At 45.6% G+C, this 15,787-nt stretch overlaps 1 protein-coding gene across 4 annotated transcripts; it reads right to left on the minus strand.

Moving 5' to 3' along the window:
• Positions 1-2,892: 2,892 nt before the first annotated feature.
• On the minus strand, positions 2,893-15,738 carry LOC129849763 (uncharacterized). Of its 4 annotated transcripts, XM_055916519.1 has the most exons (13): positions 15,495-15,738; positions 13,592-13,674; positions 12,841-13,051; positions 12,595-12,750; positions 12,321-12,445; positions 11,892-11,928; positions 11,371-11,645; positions 6,983-10,623; positions 6,483-6,691; positions 6,081-6,168; positions 5,847-5,942; positions 3,372-3,459; positions 2,893-3,049 (listed from the first exon to the last, which is right to left on the minus strand). In XM_055916519.1, the coding sequence occupies exons 1-12, from the start codon at positions 15,615-15,617 to the stop codon at positions 3,422-3,424; spliced, it is 5,082 nt and encodes a 1,693-aa protein (XP_055772494.1). In that variant the 5' UTR covers positions 15,618-15,738; the 3' UTR covers positions 2,893-3,049; positions 3,372-3,421. The 4 variants fall into 4 exon arrangements, with proteins under 4 accessions (XP_055772494.1, XP_055772495.1, XP_055772493.1 ...); XM_055916520.1 differs by lacking the exons at positions 2,893-3,049; positions 3,372-3,459 and having other exon boundaries at positions 5,693-5,942; positions 12,841-12,965; positions 15,495-15,736; XM_055916518.1 differs by lacking the exons at positions 2,893-3,049; positions 3,372-3,459 and having other exon boundaries at positions 5,693-5,942; positions 15,495-15,736.
• Between the last annotated feature and the right edge of the window lie 49 nt (positions 15,739-15,787).

Consider the following 15,787-nt stretch of genomic DNA (forward strand, 5'->3'; position numbering starts at 1 on the left):
GACTCCATTGCTAAACTCGAGGAGAAATTTGATTATTATGAACATTTCCAAAGGCACTCGAATTTGAGACTTCAAGGTTTCCCGGAGTTCGTGGAGGGAAGAGACGCGATCTCCTTTCTACAGGATTCCCAAAATTCTGGATCTACCCCCTCCCGCGCACCCACTGGAGATTGGAGATACTGGAGATACTCGGCCTTGTCTCAGGATAGTAAGTTGGTGGTTGAAGATATCCATCTAGTGGTGTGGGGGCTGTGCTTTGGCAAAGTGGGTGGGGTTATATCCTGCCTGTTTGGCCCTGTCCGGGGGTTTCGTCGGATGGGGCCACAGTGTTTCCCGACCCCTCCTGTCTCAGCCTCCAGTATTTATGCTGCAGTAGTTTATGTGTCGGGGGGCTAGGGTCAGTCTGTTATATCTGGTGTATTTCTCCTGTCTTATCCGGTGTCCTGTGTGAATTTAAGTATGCTCTCTAATTATCTCTGTTTCTCTCTCTCTCTCTCGGAGGACATGCCTCAAGACTACCTGGCCTGATGACTCCTTGCTGTCCCCAGGCCACCTGGCCGTGCTGCTGCTCCAGTCTCAACTGTTCTGCCTGCGGCTATGGAACCCCGACCTGTTCACTGGACATGCTACCTTGTCCCAGACCTGCTGTTTTCAACTCTCTAGAGACAGCATAAGCGGTAGAGATACTCTGAATGATCGGCTATGAAAAGCCAACTGACATTTACTCCTGAGGTGCTGACCTGTTTCACCCTCTACAACCACTGTTATTATTATTATCTGAACCTGCTGGTCATCTATGAACATTTGAACATCTTGCCCATGTTCTGTTATAATCTCCACCCGGCACAGCCAGAAGAGGACTGGCCACCCCTCATAGCCTGGTTCCTCTCTAGGTTTCTTCCTAGGGAGTTTGCCCTAGCTACCGTGCTTCTACACCTGCATTGCTTGCTGTTTGGGGTTTTAAGCTGGGTTTCTGTACAGCACGTTGTGACATCAGTTGATGTAAGAAGGGCTTTATAAATACATTTGATTGATTGATAGTGATGAGCTTTGAGTGCACTATGGTGTTGAACGCTGAGCTGTAGTCAATGAATAGCATTCTCACATAGGTGTTCCTTTTGTCCAGGTGTGAAAGGGCAGTGTGGAGTGCAATAGAGATTGCATCATCTGTGGATCTGTTGGGGCGGTATGCAAATTGGAGTAGGTTTAGGGTTTCTAGGATAATGGTTTTGATGTGAGCCATGACCAGCCTTTCAAAAACACAGACGTGAGTGCTACGGGTCGGTAGCTATTTAGGCAGGTTACCTTAGTCTTCTTGGGCACAGGGACTATGGTGCAATGCTTGAAACATGTTGGTATTACAGACTCAGACAGGGAGAGGTTGAAAATGTCAGTGAAGACGCTTGCCAGTTAGACAGCGCATGCTCGGGTACACATCCTGGTAATCCGTTTGGCCCTGTGGCCTTGTGAATGTTGACCTGTTTAAAGGTCTTACTCACATCAGCTGCGGAGAATGTGATCACACAGTAGTCCGGAACAGCTGGTGCACTCATGCATGTTACAGTGTTACTTGCTTCGAAGCGAGCATATAAATAATTTAGCTCGTCTGGTAGGCTCGTGTCACTGGGCTGCTCTCGGCTGTGCTTCCCTTTGTAGTCTGTAATAGTTTGCAAGCCCTGCCACATCCGACCAACATCGGAGGCGGTGTAGTATGATGTGATCTTTGTCCTGTATTGATGCTTTGCCTGGTTGATGGTTCGTCGGAGGGCATATCGGGATTTCTTATAAGCTTCCAGGTTAGAGTCCCGCTCCTTGAAAGCGGCAGCTCTACCCTTTTAGCTAAGGTTGGATTTTGCCTGTAATCCATGACTTCTGGTTGGGTTATGTACGTATAGTCACTGTGGGGACGACGTCATCGATGCACTTATTGATGAAGCCAGTGACTGATGTGGTGTAATCCTCAATGCCATCGGAAGAATACCAGAAAATATTCCAGTCTGTGCTAGAAAAACAGTCCTGTAGTTTAGCATCTGCCTCATCTGACCACTTTTTTATTGATCTAGTCACTGGTGCTTCCTGCTTTAATTGTTGCTTGTAAGCAGGAATCCGGAGGATAGAAATATGGTCAGATTTGCCAAATGGAGGGCGAGGGAGAGCTTTGTATGCATCTTTGAATATGGAGTAAAGGTGGTCCAGAGTTTCTTTTCCTCTGGTTGCACATTTATCATGTTGATAAAGAGAGAGACAATACATTCCTGATCAGGTCACTTGGTTAGGAAAACCCCCTGACCCAACACACTGTGTCCCGACACACTGGGTCCCAACCCACTGGCTCCAACCTCCTGGATCCAACCTCCTGGATCCAATCTCCATCTCTTCATTACTTGGTTATGAAAGCCCCCTGGTCCCAACACACTGGTCCCAACCCCCTGGTCCCAACACACTGGTCCCAACACAGTTGTCCCAACCCACTGGTCCCAACCCCCTGGCCAAACCTCCATCTCTTCATTACTTGGTTATGAAAAATCCCTGGTCCCAACCCCCTGGTCCCAACCCACTGGTCCCAACACACTTGTCCCAACCCACTGGTCCCAACCCCCTGGCCCAACCTCCATCTCTTCATTACTTGGTTATGAAAACCCCCTGGTCCCAACACACTGGTCCCAACCCCCTGGTCCCAACCCCCTGGCCCCAATCCCCTGGTCCCAACCCACTGGTCCCAACCCACTGGTCCCAACACAATTGTCCCAACCCACTGATCCCAACCCCCTGACCCAACCTCCATCTCTTCATTACTTGAAGGAAATCATTCTCCAACACACTAGAACTCTGTCTTTTCGTGGAGTTGTAATTGAACAGTGACTACACAGTTGAATGTGGGGAGGTGTATGTATGCATTGACTCACATCCACCCCAAGGTCCAGGAGGTACTTGACTATGCTGATCATGCCGCTGGAGGCTGCAGAGTGGAGAGGGGTGTAGGCCTTCTTGTCTTTACAGGACACCTCTGATCCATGAGAGGCCAGCAGTTTCACCACCTCAATGTGCCCTATGGGGGGGAAAAGAGAGACAGAGAGAAACAGAGATGGAGAGAGAGACAGACAGATGGAGAGAGACAGAGAGATAGGCAGAGATATAGAGGGAGAGAGAGGTTAGTTTACAGTGGTACACAGCACCATAAACAATACCTTCATCGTGTTAGTACAATTAAAAACCTACATCTTATCAACATACTTAGTCCATCATTCTGACATAATAACACACTAGAGGTGGACCATACAGCTGAGCTGTGAGGCTAACACACAGCCAATTCATTCACTCACTGGGATAAGGACATTAGTCAGAATGTAAATGTGTGGTCAACTCATTACCCATGTAAGCAGCCCAGTGGATTGCTCGGTGGTCCTTCTTGTCAAAAGCATTAATGTTGGCTCCTCTGGAGAGAAGCAGCATCACCATCTAACAGGAAAAGGAGAGAGAAACAAAACACAGGCTGAGGAAAACTTAAGCAAGATCTGCTCAAATCTGGCGTCAAAGCCTCTCTTGAACAAACTCAAGCATACAACTAGGGCTGTGACGGTCATGGGACTTCCGGTGTCGGTGATTGACATGCGGTATGTACACAGTCATCGACATAACTGACAGCCGACGGACGGACGGGGGAAACATTAGCAAAGGAAAACGGAGTGTTTAGGCCTAACTGTCTTGCTCATAGGCGCGCGAGTCTCAAGTTAAGGGGAAGCTCATTTTCACCATAAAAAAATATATAAAGCATTCTATGCATCATCACATTTACAGACTTTTGTAAGATAGCTGACTATTGCTAATGTGATTAGAAAATTGGATAGTCATCATTTAGGTTAATAATATAACTCAATCACTGTTCACAAAAAAACGGCTGTTCAATGAAGCGCGTGGTGGAGTAAGGCTAGGCTAGGCTATGTCAGATATGTTTCTCTTTACAGGATTTTTTCCCCCCCTTGTTAAAATATTTTTTATCATGCAATTCTACTACACTTTATATGACTATAGAGATTAGCAGAATCTTTTTCAATATGACTTTCAAGTGGCACTGACCCAGGGATAAAGAAAGTGAATATTCACACTCACCGGGGATATAGCCAATGGCAAAAATACTGTTCGCTCAATTAAGTTGAGAATTTTGATAACTAAAAGACAGATTAGTCTTTTCATTGTCTTTTCTTTGAAGCAATAGCCAATTGCTTTCCAAACTATGTTAGCCTGAGATAGTGTTCAGTCTTTCGTGACATGCACTGTCAGGCTCATGTAAGAAGTCATATTTACACTTGACCACGTCTGTGATCAGTGCAAAAAAAATGGACGTCCTTTAGCTCTGTCCGAACCTCCCCCTTCACCTTGAAAAAGAAAAGTTTGGGAAACCCTGCTTTAACAGGCTAAAACTATTTTAAACCGGTCTTATTTTGAGACTAAGTCTGCTCCAGCCTATAAGAACGAGGAGGAATGTCATAAAGTAAGTAAAACCAGATCATGAACTACAGTACTGTAAAGTGACAGATACTGAACAAGGTGCATACGGCTGATGGAAGGAGGCATCTGTTCGTAAATTGCTGGAGCACAGAAAGGATATGTCCAAAACACATCCTACCTTTCCCAATGATGAGTAAAGGCCTTTTGGCCTACCTTTCCCAATGATAAGTAAAAGCCGCTTGGCCTACCTTTCCCAATGATGAGTAAAGACCGTTTGGCCTACCTTTCCCAATGATAAGTAAAGGCCGTTTGGCCTACCTTTCCCAATGATAAGTAAAGGCCGTTTGGCCTACCTTTCCCAATGATGAGTAAAGGCCGTTTGGCCTACCTTTCCCAATGATAAGTAAAGGCCGTTTGGCCTACCTTTCCCAATGATGAGTAAAGGCCGTTTGGCCTACCTTTCCCAATGATGAGTAAAGGTCGTTTGGCCTACCTTTCCCAATGATGAGTAAAGGCCGTTTGGCCTACCTTTCCCAATGATAAGTAAAGGCCGTTTGGCCTACCTTTCCCAATGATAAGTAAAGGCCGTTTGGCCTACCTTTCCCAATGATAAGTAAAGGCCGTTTGGCCTACCTTTCCCAATGATGAGTAAACGCCGTTTGGCTTACCTTTCCCAATGATGAGTAAAGGCCGTTTGGCCTACCTTTCCCAATGATGAGTAAAGGCCGTTTGGCCTACCTTTCCCAATGACGAGTAAAGACCGTTTGGCCTACCTTTCCCAATGATGAGTAAAGGCCGTTTGGCCTACCTTTCCCAATGATGAGTAAAGACCGCTTGGCCTACCTTTCCCAATGATGAGTAAGGGCCGTTTGGCCTACCTTTCCCAATGATAAGTAAAGGCCGTTTGGCCTACCTTTCCCAATGATGAGTAAAGGCCGTTAGCCCTACCTTTCCCAATGATGAGTAAAGGCCGTTAGCCCTACCTTTCCCAATGATAAGTAAAGGGCGTTTGGCCTACCTTTCCCAATGATGAGTAAAGGTCGTTTCGCCTACCTTTCCCAATGATGACATGTTTGGCCCGGGTAGGCCGTCATTGTAAATAATAATTTGTTCTTAACTGACTTGCCTAGTTAAATGAAGGTTAAATAAAATAAAAAATATTAGAAGTGCTTCACTATAAATACGTTTGACTATGTGGTTTGAAGTACTTTACCATTATCTTGCACAAACAGTAAGACAGAAATCAATGCAGTAATGTTTTATTAAATAAAGGCTCTGATTAAAATAGTAATAAAATCAGGCATTTGGCTAATTCTTCTTCCCAAAAGCTCCTCTGAATGGTTTGGAGACGACTCTGGAGATAGCTCGTAACACCCTGACTATGAGAGGGCGTTTACGGGACTGGGACTCCTGGGGAGCAGGGGCCAGTGTGGTTGTCAGGTCCTCCTTGGGTGGGGAAGTGGATGGAACCTCTGGAACCTCACACTCAGCATCTGTGATAAGAATATTTCATAATCAGAAAATGAACGTGTGTGTTTGTCTGTCTGTCCGCCTGTATCTGTAGTCACTGTTTTAACAAGCTGGCCATAGGGTGATACATCAATATGACATTATCGATGCTTATCACTTACTCTGTGAAATACGAGTCTCTCTGAGACGTTTGGTAGGCAGCGCATCCTGTTCAGGGTGGCTCTTCGGTTCCTCTTTTGTCTTGAACAGCTGTTGACAAAACACATCAGGACAACTGAGCCTGTGTAAAATATATGGTATGCATCCCTAAAGGCACCCTATTGGCTACGTAAGGCACTACTTCTGACAAGGGCCCATAGTGCTCTGGTCAAAAGTAGTGCACTACAGACATTGACTCTCTCCCATGTGTATTAGGATTGTATTACAGCGGCCTCACTCAACCTCCTAAAGACAATGACAACAGCATTGTTCTAATGCTGAGAGACAATAGGGGTTTAGTGAATCTGTAGGGTACATTTCAGCCCTGCCTTACAGAGGTAATCTCAAAACACTGAGCCTCCTACCTTCATCCTGATCTTTGGAATCTTGCCAATTTTGGGTAGGAAGCGCCACTTCCTGTTCTTCTTAATCTCTTCCCCTCTGGCAGAGGGAAGGCGGGCCATGCCGTCAGCCTTTACATCAGCCGGGCTAAGGCCCCTGGCGGGGAATTCCTCAGTAGCATTAAGGTCAGCCACAACACCATGAGTGATGTCACTTGCGGCATTGCTGGTGTCTAAGTAAGAAGAGCAAGCTGGTGTGACCGACCTGGGTACGATAACTGGGAGAAGAGGACGCAACAATGGAAAGCAGTCACTGCGTTCCAAAAGGCATTCTCTTCCCTTTATAGTGCACAACTTTTGAACAGGGCCCATAGGGTCTGGCTCTGGTCAAAAGTAGTGCACTAAACATGGAAGAAGGCGCCATTTTGGACACAACCAGCAAAGTTCACATCATAAAACGCAATGTATTGAGCATCATGTTACAATGAAGTCCTATGCAGATGAAAAGAGGTACTTTCACTTACCACCCTCCATTGCAGACTTGGACAGATCAGTCAGACTGTCCATCACCATGTCTGTCATCAACTTGATGACCTGATCCAAAACCCTGTCAGCAGTGGGTGGCATAGGCCTACCCAAACACTGCCCCAGGAGTCTGCTAACAGAAGTGTGGGCAAAGCTGTAAACGAGCCCTGACGCATCGTCCTTTGACAGCTTCCTCAGTGCTGGCTTTGGCAGCGCTGGTTGAGAGAGGCTTCTGTGGCCAGTCATGGATTGAGGCTGGCGTCTTATGGTTATCTCCTGAATGAGACCATGGACCTTTGCGATCAGGTTGCCAGACGCATCTTGAAGGGCTTCAATTGACAGAAGCCTATCCAGATTTTCTTCTGCTGAAGTCATCTCTAGGTCGTCTGTCTTCAATGTGTCCATTATAGTTTTCACTATGATACTGGTGTCAGATATGTTCATTTCTTGTTGGCTCACAAGCGCTGACTGTGAACCTGTCTTGTCCATTGCGTTAGAGGTATGGCATTCTGTCCTTGTGATCTCATCGGCAGCGCTCATGTCAGGCAACAGGTCAAGGCTCTCCAGTAGAGAGTCTAACATGTTAGTGGCTATCAGACACTCCTCACTTGCATTCTGCCCAACAGATGAACTCTCAGAGTTGGCCAATCTGCACTTGATCACATTTAGGATCAAGCTGAGTGTCTTCTTTGCAGTTTTGCTAAAGCCTTCTTGGCTGAATGCCACTGTTCCGTCTTGTAGAGCCTCAAGAGGTTCACAACTTTCACTCAATCCACAACCATGGAGAGGAGAGGCTCTCTTCAAACTGGTGTCGCTCACAACTAACATACTCCTGGTGGGCAGACTGACATCCTCACTGCATGTGTCAATTACATGGTGGTATGTGGAGGAGCCACTCGAAGACACAAGGGCTTTAAACCTTTTAGTCAAACAGACTTTTGAAAATGGCTTCTCACTTCTCACAGACGGAGGGCGGCTCCTGTCCTTAACAAGAGCAGTGTCAGGGGACTTCGAGCATCTGAGTGTATCCACAGGGGTGGAGTCCAGCACATCTTTAGCTGTGGTGACTGACACGGGTGGAAAAGACAAAAAGACATTCAGTCTATCCTTTACTCTGTGGTACATGATTTGAGCAGCAAAAAATGAGTTGTCAAAGACAACTCTGGGATTGAGTTGGGACTGCAGCTTTTTCTCTCCTAGTGGGAAGGAGTCTGCGTCCTCCACTGTGTACTGGGATACACTTTCAAGGTCTTGCACGATCATATTCAATATATCTTCAGTTGTAGAAACCACATGGTGTGAGAAGGTGATGCTAGGCATGCTCTGTGGCAAAGAACAGTTGGCTTCGCTAGCAGCTCTGAGAATGGCCTCACGCACAATCTGTTTGGCCGTAGCTCGGAACTCAGCACTGTGAAAGCTCTGGATGGTAATGTTAGAGGTTCTGCTGGCTGCACTACGAGATCGCGTGAGCGTGGCAATCTCGGCTGACGTCACGTCACTCGAAATGGTGAGGTCCTCCAATTTCGAAATTATCGAGTCCAACTTCTGGTTGAAGTCGAAAGACGCATTTGATGTGTTCTCCCCAACGGAAGCGAAGCGGTCTTCCTTTGAAGTCTCCAACCTCAGCACCGAGATCACCTGTTTGATGACCCCTTTAGTGCAGGTGTCGAGGGTGAGCTGGTGGGCTGAGGCTGAGGACATAGAAGAGGTATTACTGTCTGTCTTCTGTACAGGAGATACCTCCACAGTGGTCTCAGTTACAAGTAGTCCAGTGTCATAGAGCTCAATTTGCACAGGAGTATTTTGTCCCTCAGTGAGAAGGTGAGAGGTGAAAAGCTTCCTCAGTTTGTCCAGGGTTTTGGTATAAATCTTCTGGGAACCTGAACTCACTTCCACCCAGAACATTTTGCGACCTGATTTCGTACGCATGGAGGCCTTATTGACCTCAGATACCTCATGCAGGTCGGAAATAATTCCACCAAATAGATCAGAGGATGCCTCCTCAATATTCTCCGCGGAAACACAGACAGACAGAACTTCCGACAGTTTCCCACAAGTGTCGGTTTTATCCAGCACGCCAGTATATGTCACAGCTGCATCCTGAATGACCTGAGTGATGCATTGCTCAGCTTGGACGATACACTCCTCCACTGGTTGACCATGGAGTATGTCAACTTTATCAGCAGGGAGCACCTTCTGAATACTCACATTCTCCTCTGATGGGCGTGGGCTGTTGAAGATAATGCTCTCAGTGACCATGTTAGAGGAGGCGAGAGATGAGTCGAGAAGCAAAGACCTGTATATTATCGAGGTGGACATCTCTGGGTGCTTTATCATAGCAGTCTCCTCCAAAATGGCTGACGGGCCCTGGACGACGTCAGAGATATCCATGTCCTCAATGGTCTCTATCAGAGACGATAGTAGGTCTCTGGCTGACAGGTTGGTAGGTCTCTGGCTCTCGAGCTCCGTTTTGATTGCTTGACAGACAGTTGCTGCAGCAACAGCAGAGCTACAACACAACTGCTTCAAGGTGGAGTCAGAAATAGATGATGACAGATCTGTCATGGACATGGTGGAGAGTTGACTCTCAGAGACAAAGGGTCTGAGTTTGACAGACACCTGTCTGACCAAGTCCCCAGCAAGAGCTCTCATATCTATTGCTCCACTAGCTGAGTTGTAGGAGCAGGCACTCTGTGGCCTTGACGGGCTCCTGCTATCCAAAAATCCTGTTATCCCAAAAACCTCAAGTACAAGATCCACAACATCGGATGACACTTCTGTCATTCTGTTGTTGGACAGAAATTGACTTGGATGAATGGTGCCTGCATTCAGAGTCCAGTCGCAAATAGAGTTGTTGGACTGACTCTGGACTAGTGGAACTAGACAGGTTTCACTTGGACCTTGACCAAAGAGTTCTGCCATTTTGAGCAGAACTGATCTTAAGACCTTTGACTTGGAAATGTTCAGCAATGGGTCGTTGTTGGACAGTCTGGTGGACGGTCTGCTAGCCGATCTCTGAACAACTAGGCTTTGTACTTCTGCTGAAATGGCAGTGAGAAAATAGGTCAAGGGGCTGGTCGCTCGTCCCTTGTTTCCTCTGTTGGCTTTTGCCTTGAAGATGCTATCTATGATGATGACTATAACCTGTCCAGCCAGAGGACCCAATATGGCCTCAAGCTCCCTCTCTAACTCAAGGGGAGACTTGTGGCCATGCGCAATATGCTCTATGGCATGGGAATACATCTTAGCAGACACCATGCTTAGCATCTCTTGGGCAAACTGCTGACTTGCTGAGATACTACCAGACAGCGGACCTAGAGTTCCCTGACTGAGACTTCGCATTAGCTCAGCCAATCTGGAGTTGAGAAGGTTCATAACCAACTCTACAATACCCATCATAAACCTGGTGTCCGTTGGTTTTTTGACAGGGCTGTATTTCTCCCGTCTACTCCAACTGGACGACAGTACGATGTCACTCTGCGTCTGGCCGCTCTGGACCATGTTGAAGACAGAATCCTCAGAGATTCCAAACACAGATCTCAGTGGTGCTGAGTGGGGTCTGTGTCTCATCTCTCTATCACCACCCTCAGGTGAGCAGACATATCGCTCTCCGTCCTCACTCAGCAATGAAGTCATGGACCTGCAGAATGCACAACAGAAATGAATAGTACATGGTAACAAAATACAAAATATGATCCAAAAATTTGGAAGTATCTAAGTAGAATGGATATTTGTACTTATAGCAAGGGACATGGGAATAATGTTTTTAGAAAGACCTAGCAGAAGAGGAGGGGAAAGAGGTAGGTACCTATGAGAGGAGGGGATAGGGGTAAGTACCTATGAGAGGAGGGGATAGGGGTAAGTACCTATGAGAGGAGGGGATAGGGGTAAGTACCTATGAGAGGAGGGGATAGGGGTAAGTACCTATGAGAGGAGGGGATAGGGGTAAGTACCTATGAGAGAAGGGGATAGGGGTAAATACCTATGAGAGAAGGGGATAGGGGTAGGTACCTATGAGAGGAGATAGGGGTAAGTACCTATGAGAGGAGATAGGGGTAAATACCTATGAGAGGAGGGGATAGGGGTAAATACCTATGAGAGAAAGGGATAGGGGTAAGTACCTATGAGAGGAGATAGGGGTAAATACCTATGAGAGGAGGGGAAAGGGGTAAGTACCTATGAGAGGAGGGGATAGGGGTAGGTACCTGTGAGAGGAAGGGCTAGGGGTACAGGTACCTGTGAGAGGAGGGGCTAGGGGTACAGGTACCTGTGAGAGGAGGGGCTAGGGGTACAAGTACCTGTGAGAGGAGGGGCTAGGGGTACAGGTACCTATGAGAGGAGGGGAAAGGGGTAGGTACCTGTGCGAGGAGGGGTTAGGGGTAGGTACCTGTGAGAGGAGGGGAAAGGAGTGGGAGTTCGTGTGCTGCAAGCGGTTCTAGAACTGGTGCGCCTACTGGGTCCTCCACTAAAGCTGAATCTGACGCTGTGGCCAAGAGAGGTCACTTCTCTTGCCTCATTACTTCCTGATCCAGAAGAGCTTGACGAATCAGAGAGCTCGATCTGCATGGTGAGGTCAAGGGCGGGAATGACCACAGTGGATGTAGACTCCATCACCCAATTTGTAATATCCATGCACCTGGCACTAAACTCATGTCTGCTTATCTGAAATGTTAAAAGACCATACAGAGTTAGTTTGTTAACGGAGCTGCACTGCTGCAAATGTGTTTACTCAAGCTAGTCAATTAAAGCAGTGGTTCAGGATGTTCCCCAATGCTGGAAAGGGGGGCATGAGTGAAAAAGTTTGGGAACCTCTGAATTAAAAGTCCTGCTCGATTTCCACCAATAAGAGTTTGGAATGTTTGGTCCATCTTACCAACATTAACTACTTTAGAAGTGACTATAACTCACCCCGGCACGCATATTCTCACTCAGCAGATTCCAATGGCTGAAAAGTAAATAAAGGTACACAATTAAACTACATGACATTACCTCTATTCTCTTAGATTACGTTATGGATGGACCTCTACGGAACTAGGCCACATCCAAACATCCCTGATTGGTCATTTGGTCAGTTGAGTCCCTTGTATTTGCCCGAGATTATGGGAGAATCTCAATCTACTCACCTCCTTCTCAAAACCCATTGGACGAGAAGGTCAAAAGGGAGGGCTTTCTCATCCAAATGGTTTTAAGGAGGCGAGAAGAGAGTTTGCAATTGAGATTGTCCCTATGGGTGCGTCCCAAATGGCCCCTATTCCTTAAATACTGAACTATTGTTGACCAAGGCTCTAATAGGGAACATATCTAGGGGGTAAATGGGGAAGCCAAAGAGAAACTTACCCATCCTTCATGTCCTGCACAAAGGTGTGTAGGTCTGGGTAGCTTCTCTTTCCCCTGCTGAGGGTGAGGCTGGTCTGGGAGGCTGCAGCCTTGTGGGTCACGGTAGTGAAGGTCACCACTGCAGCCTGATGGGGACGACAGAAAGCAGACTTAGGCTGGAATTCAATCAAATTCGCCATAGCACTGTTAACAGAATGTCTGTTTACGAACTACTGTCTGCATGCACAAACAGAAATGTACACACACACACACACTGTTATCTGGAAGCATTTACCTTTGCCACTCGTTCAGTCTCCTGGGATTGAGATGGCCCGGCTGTTTCTAGATCATCACTCTCCTGCATCACACTCTCTCCTTCGACCTCCAGTGTCAGAGTTGATGTGGCTGTCTTCAGATCAACCTGATTGAACTCACTCTCTCCTTTGGCCTCCTAGATTAGAAGACCTTTACTAGTTCAAGCTTGGAAAATTCATTTGTAATTTTAATCTTCAATGCATCATTAAAACACAAAACATCATACCTCCGGTGACTGAGATGGGATGACAATGGCCTCGTCCAACTCACTCTCTCCTTCAACCTCCTGTGACTGAGACGTGCCATCTGTCTTCAGATCACCCTCCTGCATCTCAATCTCTCCTTCAGCCTCTAGTGACAGAGTTGGGATATCTGTCTCTAGAACAGCCTCTTCCAACTTGGTCTGTCTCTCAACCTCTCTGTGATCTTTATCAGATCTAGATACAGAAAAAGGAATCGCTCTAAGGTCACTATAATGTGAGTGTGAGGATGTGTTCCAATTATAGAATTAGAATCATAGAAGTAGAATGAACCATTCTAGAACTAGAATAGAATCACTCGAATTATATGGTTCCAATACTCTGAGATGACTCGGCCTATCCAGAGTTATATATAGAGAGAATTTGGTAAACTTTTAGGAAGGACTCCATGTTAGCGGCTTTGAGCCTTTCATTTACCCTTTCATTATAAGTCAATTATAAAATAGATGTTCAGTTACATATTATTGTTTAAAATGTCAATATTACGCATGGGGAGCAGCTTTCATATGGATATCTTTGATTATACTGTGTCATGTAATGTATACATATTGATGCAAATGCAACATAATGCAGATAGATGTCCCATCTCTCTAAATACATGGCTCTGGGCCTACCTCTCCATAGGCGGTGACCTTTGACCTACTACATAATCTGTATCTGTAGGCCTATGTGATCCTGTAACCAGTCACAAATGTGTCATTAGTGTAAATCACTTACCTGTCTTCCTTCATAACATCACCGTCATTGATGGGGTCATCCAGGTCTATGAGGGTGAGGTCATTCCCACTGACCTCTGACTCCTGAAAGACAGCACAAAGTCATGTTTTGAAGTCACCTACTGTGTCGCCTTTAGCCGTGTTGAAAACAACTGGGAACTCACTGACTTCCGACTTCAGTGTGTTCAAGACAATCGGGGTAAAAAACGAACTCCGACAGGGAAAAATTGTTTTCAACAGTCGTCCAACTTGGATTTCCAAGTCAGACGCAGCGCGGCTTGGCGGGTCATGTTTCGGAGGACTCCTGACTCGACCTTTACCTCTCCCGAGCCCGTTGGGAAGTTGCAGCGATGAGACTAGATCGTAACTACCAATTGGATATCACAAAAAAATGACAAAAACTCTGGCATCTTTTTAGAGCTCCAACTTTCCGACCTAAAGATCATGGAAGTCATGATTTGACCAAGATCACTTGCCTTGAAAGCACCATTAACCCAACACTCATTGTCACATCACAATGCATCATATGCATAGAAATAGAATCACCAGAACATCATGTCAGGTGTACAGTTCAGTTTACCAGTCAAATTGCCATGGTCAGAGGCTCTATCCTTTCTAGTGATTCTATTTCTATGGTCACATCATAGTGCATCATATCTATGCTTGTGTCCGAAATAGCACCCTATTTCCAATATAGTGCACTTCTTTTGGCCAGAGCCCTATAGAGTGGCACAGTAATGAGTCATAATCCCCATAAAACCTAGTAGTCAAGCAGGGAAATGGTTCCAATTGTTTTTCCACCATACATTTTTCCCATAGTGGATTTTAGAAACACTTAAAATAAGGGCTGTGTTTCAGGTAGGCTTACCCTGGTGTGACATTTTGATAACTGTGTAAATCTCTCGGACAAGGTGACTTTTATCAACATATTCGCCTGTATTTACCCCCCAAATATTAAACGCTAATTAGCTGTTAATGTGGCTATCATAAAGAATTTCAAATGTCACGATGATCATGCTGATTGAGGCAAAGGTAAGAATCTCTTGATTAACTATCTAATGTTAGCTAAATGTAGTAATTAATAAATTGGCTACATTTCTTTAAATGGACAATTCTGTGAACTGTTTAGTGCAAGTTTTAAATTGACACAATACCTGTTAGCAAAGATGTCAGCTAGAAATTACGTTTAGGAGCTTGCAGGGATTTGTAGTTTTGCATGTCTACTTTGATGCTAATTAGACATTTCAAATCTGAGAGTAAATAGAGCCAAATGTATTGCTAAAAGTCACCTTGTCTGTGAGATATTTACATGGTTATAAAAATGTCACACCAGGGTAAGCCCACATGAAACACAGACCTTATTTTATGTGTTTCTAAAATTGCCTATGGGAAAAATGACAGAACAGAAATGTGACAGAAATGTGAAGGTGGTGTCATAATAACCTTTGACCCTAGACCCCCATTTGACCCACAACAGATTCTACTGTACCTTTAGCCAACTCTCATGACTCCCCGGCCATAGACTTTGTAATTTGATATTACAGAATGAATAGCACATAATTTCATTTATTTAACAATATTTAATCCACAGTACTTAATATAAATGGGGATTTAAAAATAATTATAAACTGGGTGGATCGAAACCTGAATGCTGATTGGCTGAAAGCCGTGGTATATCAGACTACTGTATACCATGGGTATGACAAAACATGTCTTTTTTACTGCTCTAATTATGTTGGTAACCAGTTTATAATAGCAATAAGGCACCTCGGGGATTCGTGAAATAAGGGCTTTGTCCTAGCTAGCACTTCGGGTTGCGTCGTGCGTAAGAACAGCCCTTAGCCGTGGTATATTGACAATATACCACAATCCCTTGGGCCTTATTGCTTAAATAACATGCCTACCTTGAACTCTTTATTCTCCATGTCCTTGCAAAATTCAGCACATTTCCTTGCCAAAATGAACGCTCCTCCAGCACTAGCGAGAATCACTGAACTGCTCCCGCGGTTTCGCATCAGTTTCAACATTTATCAGTGATGACGTAACAATGCTGTACAGATTTGACGCACTTCCAATCTCGTGCTGATGCAACGCTCTGTGCGGTTGTAAATTCACGCATGGACATTCTGCGAGTTGTAAACAAATGTAGGCTACTATTGCCCTTAAAAATGTTATGTTGTGGACGCAACATAACCCA

This window comes from Salvelinus fontinalis, unplaced genomic scaffold, assembly GCF_029448725.1.
Source record: "Salvelinus fontinalis isolate EN_2023a unplaced genomic scaffold, ASM2944872v1 scaffold_1663, whole genome shotgun sequence".
Lineage (NCBI taxonomy): Eukaryota > Metazoa > Chordata > Actinopteri > Salmoniformes > Salmonidae > Salvelinus > Salvelinus fontinalis.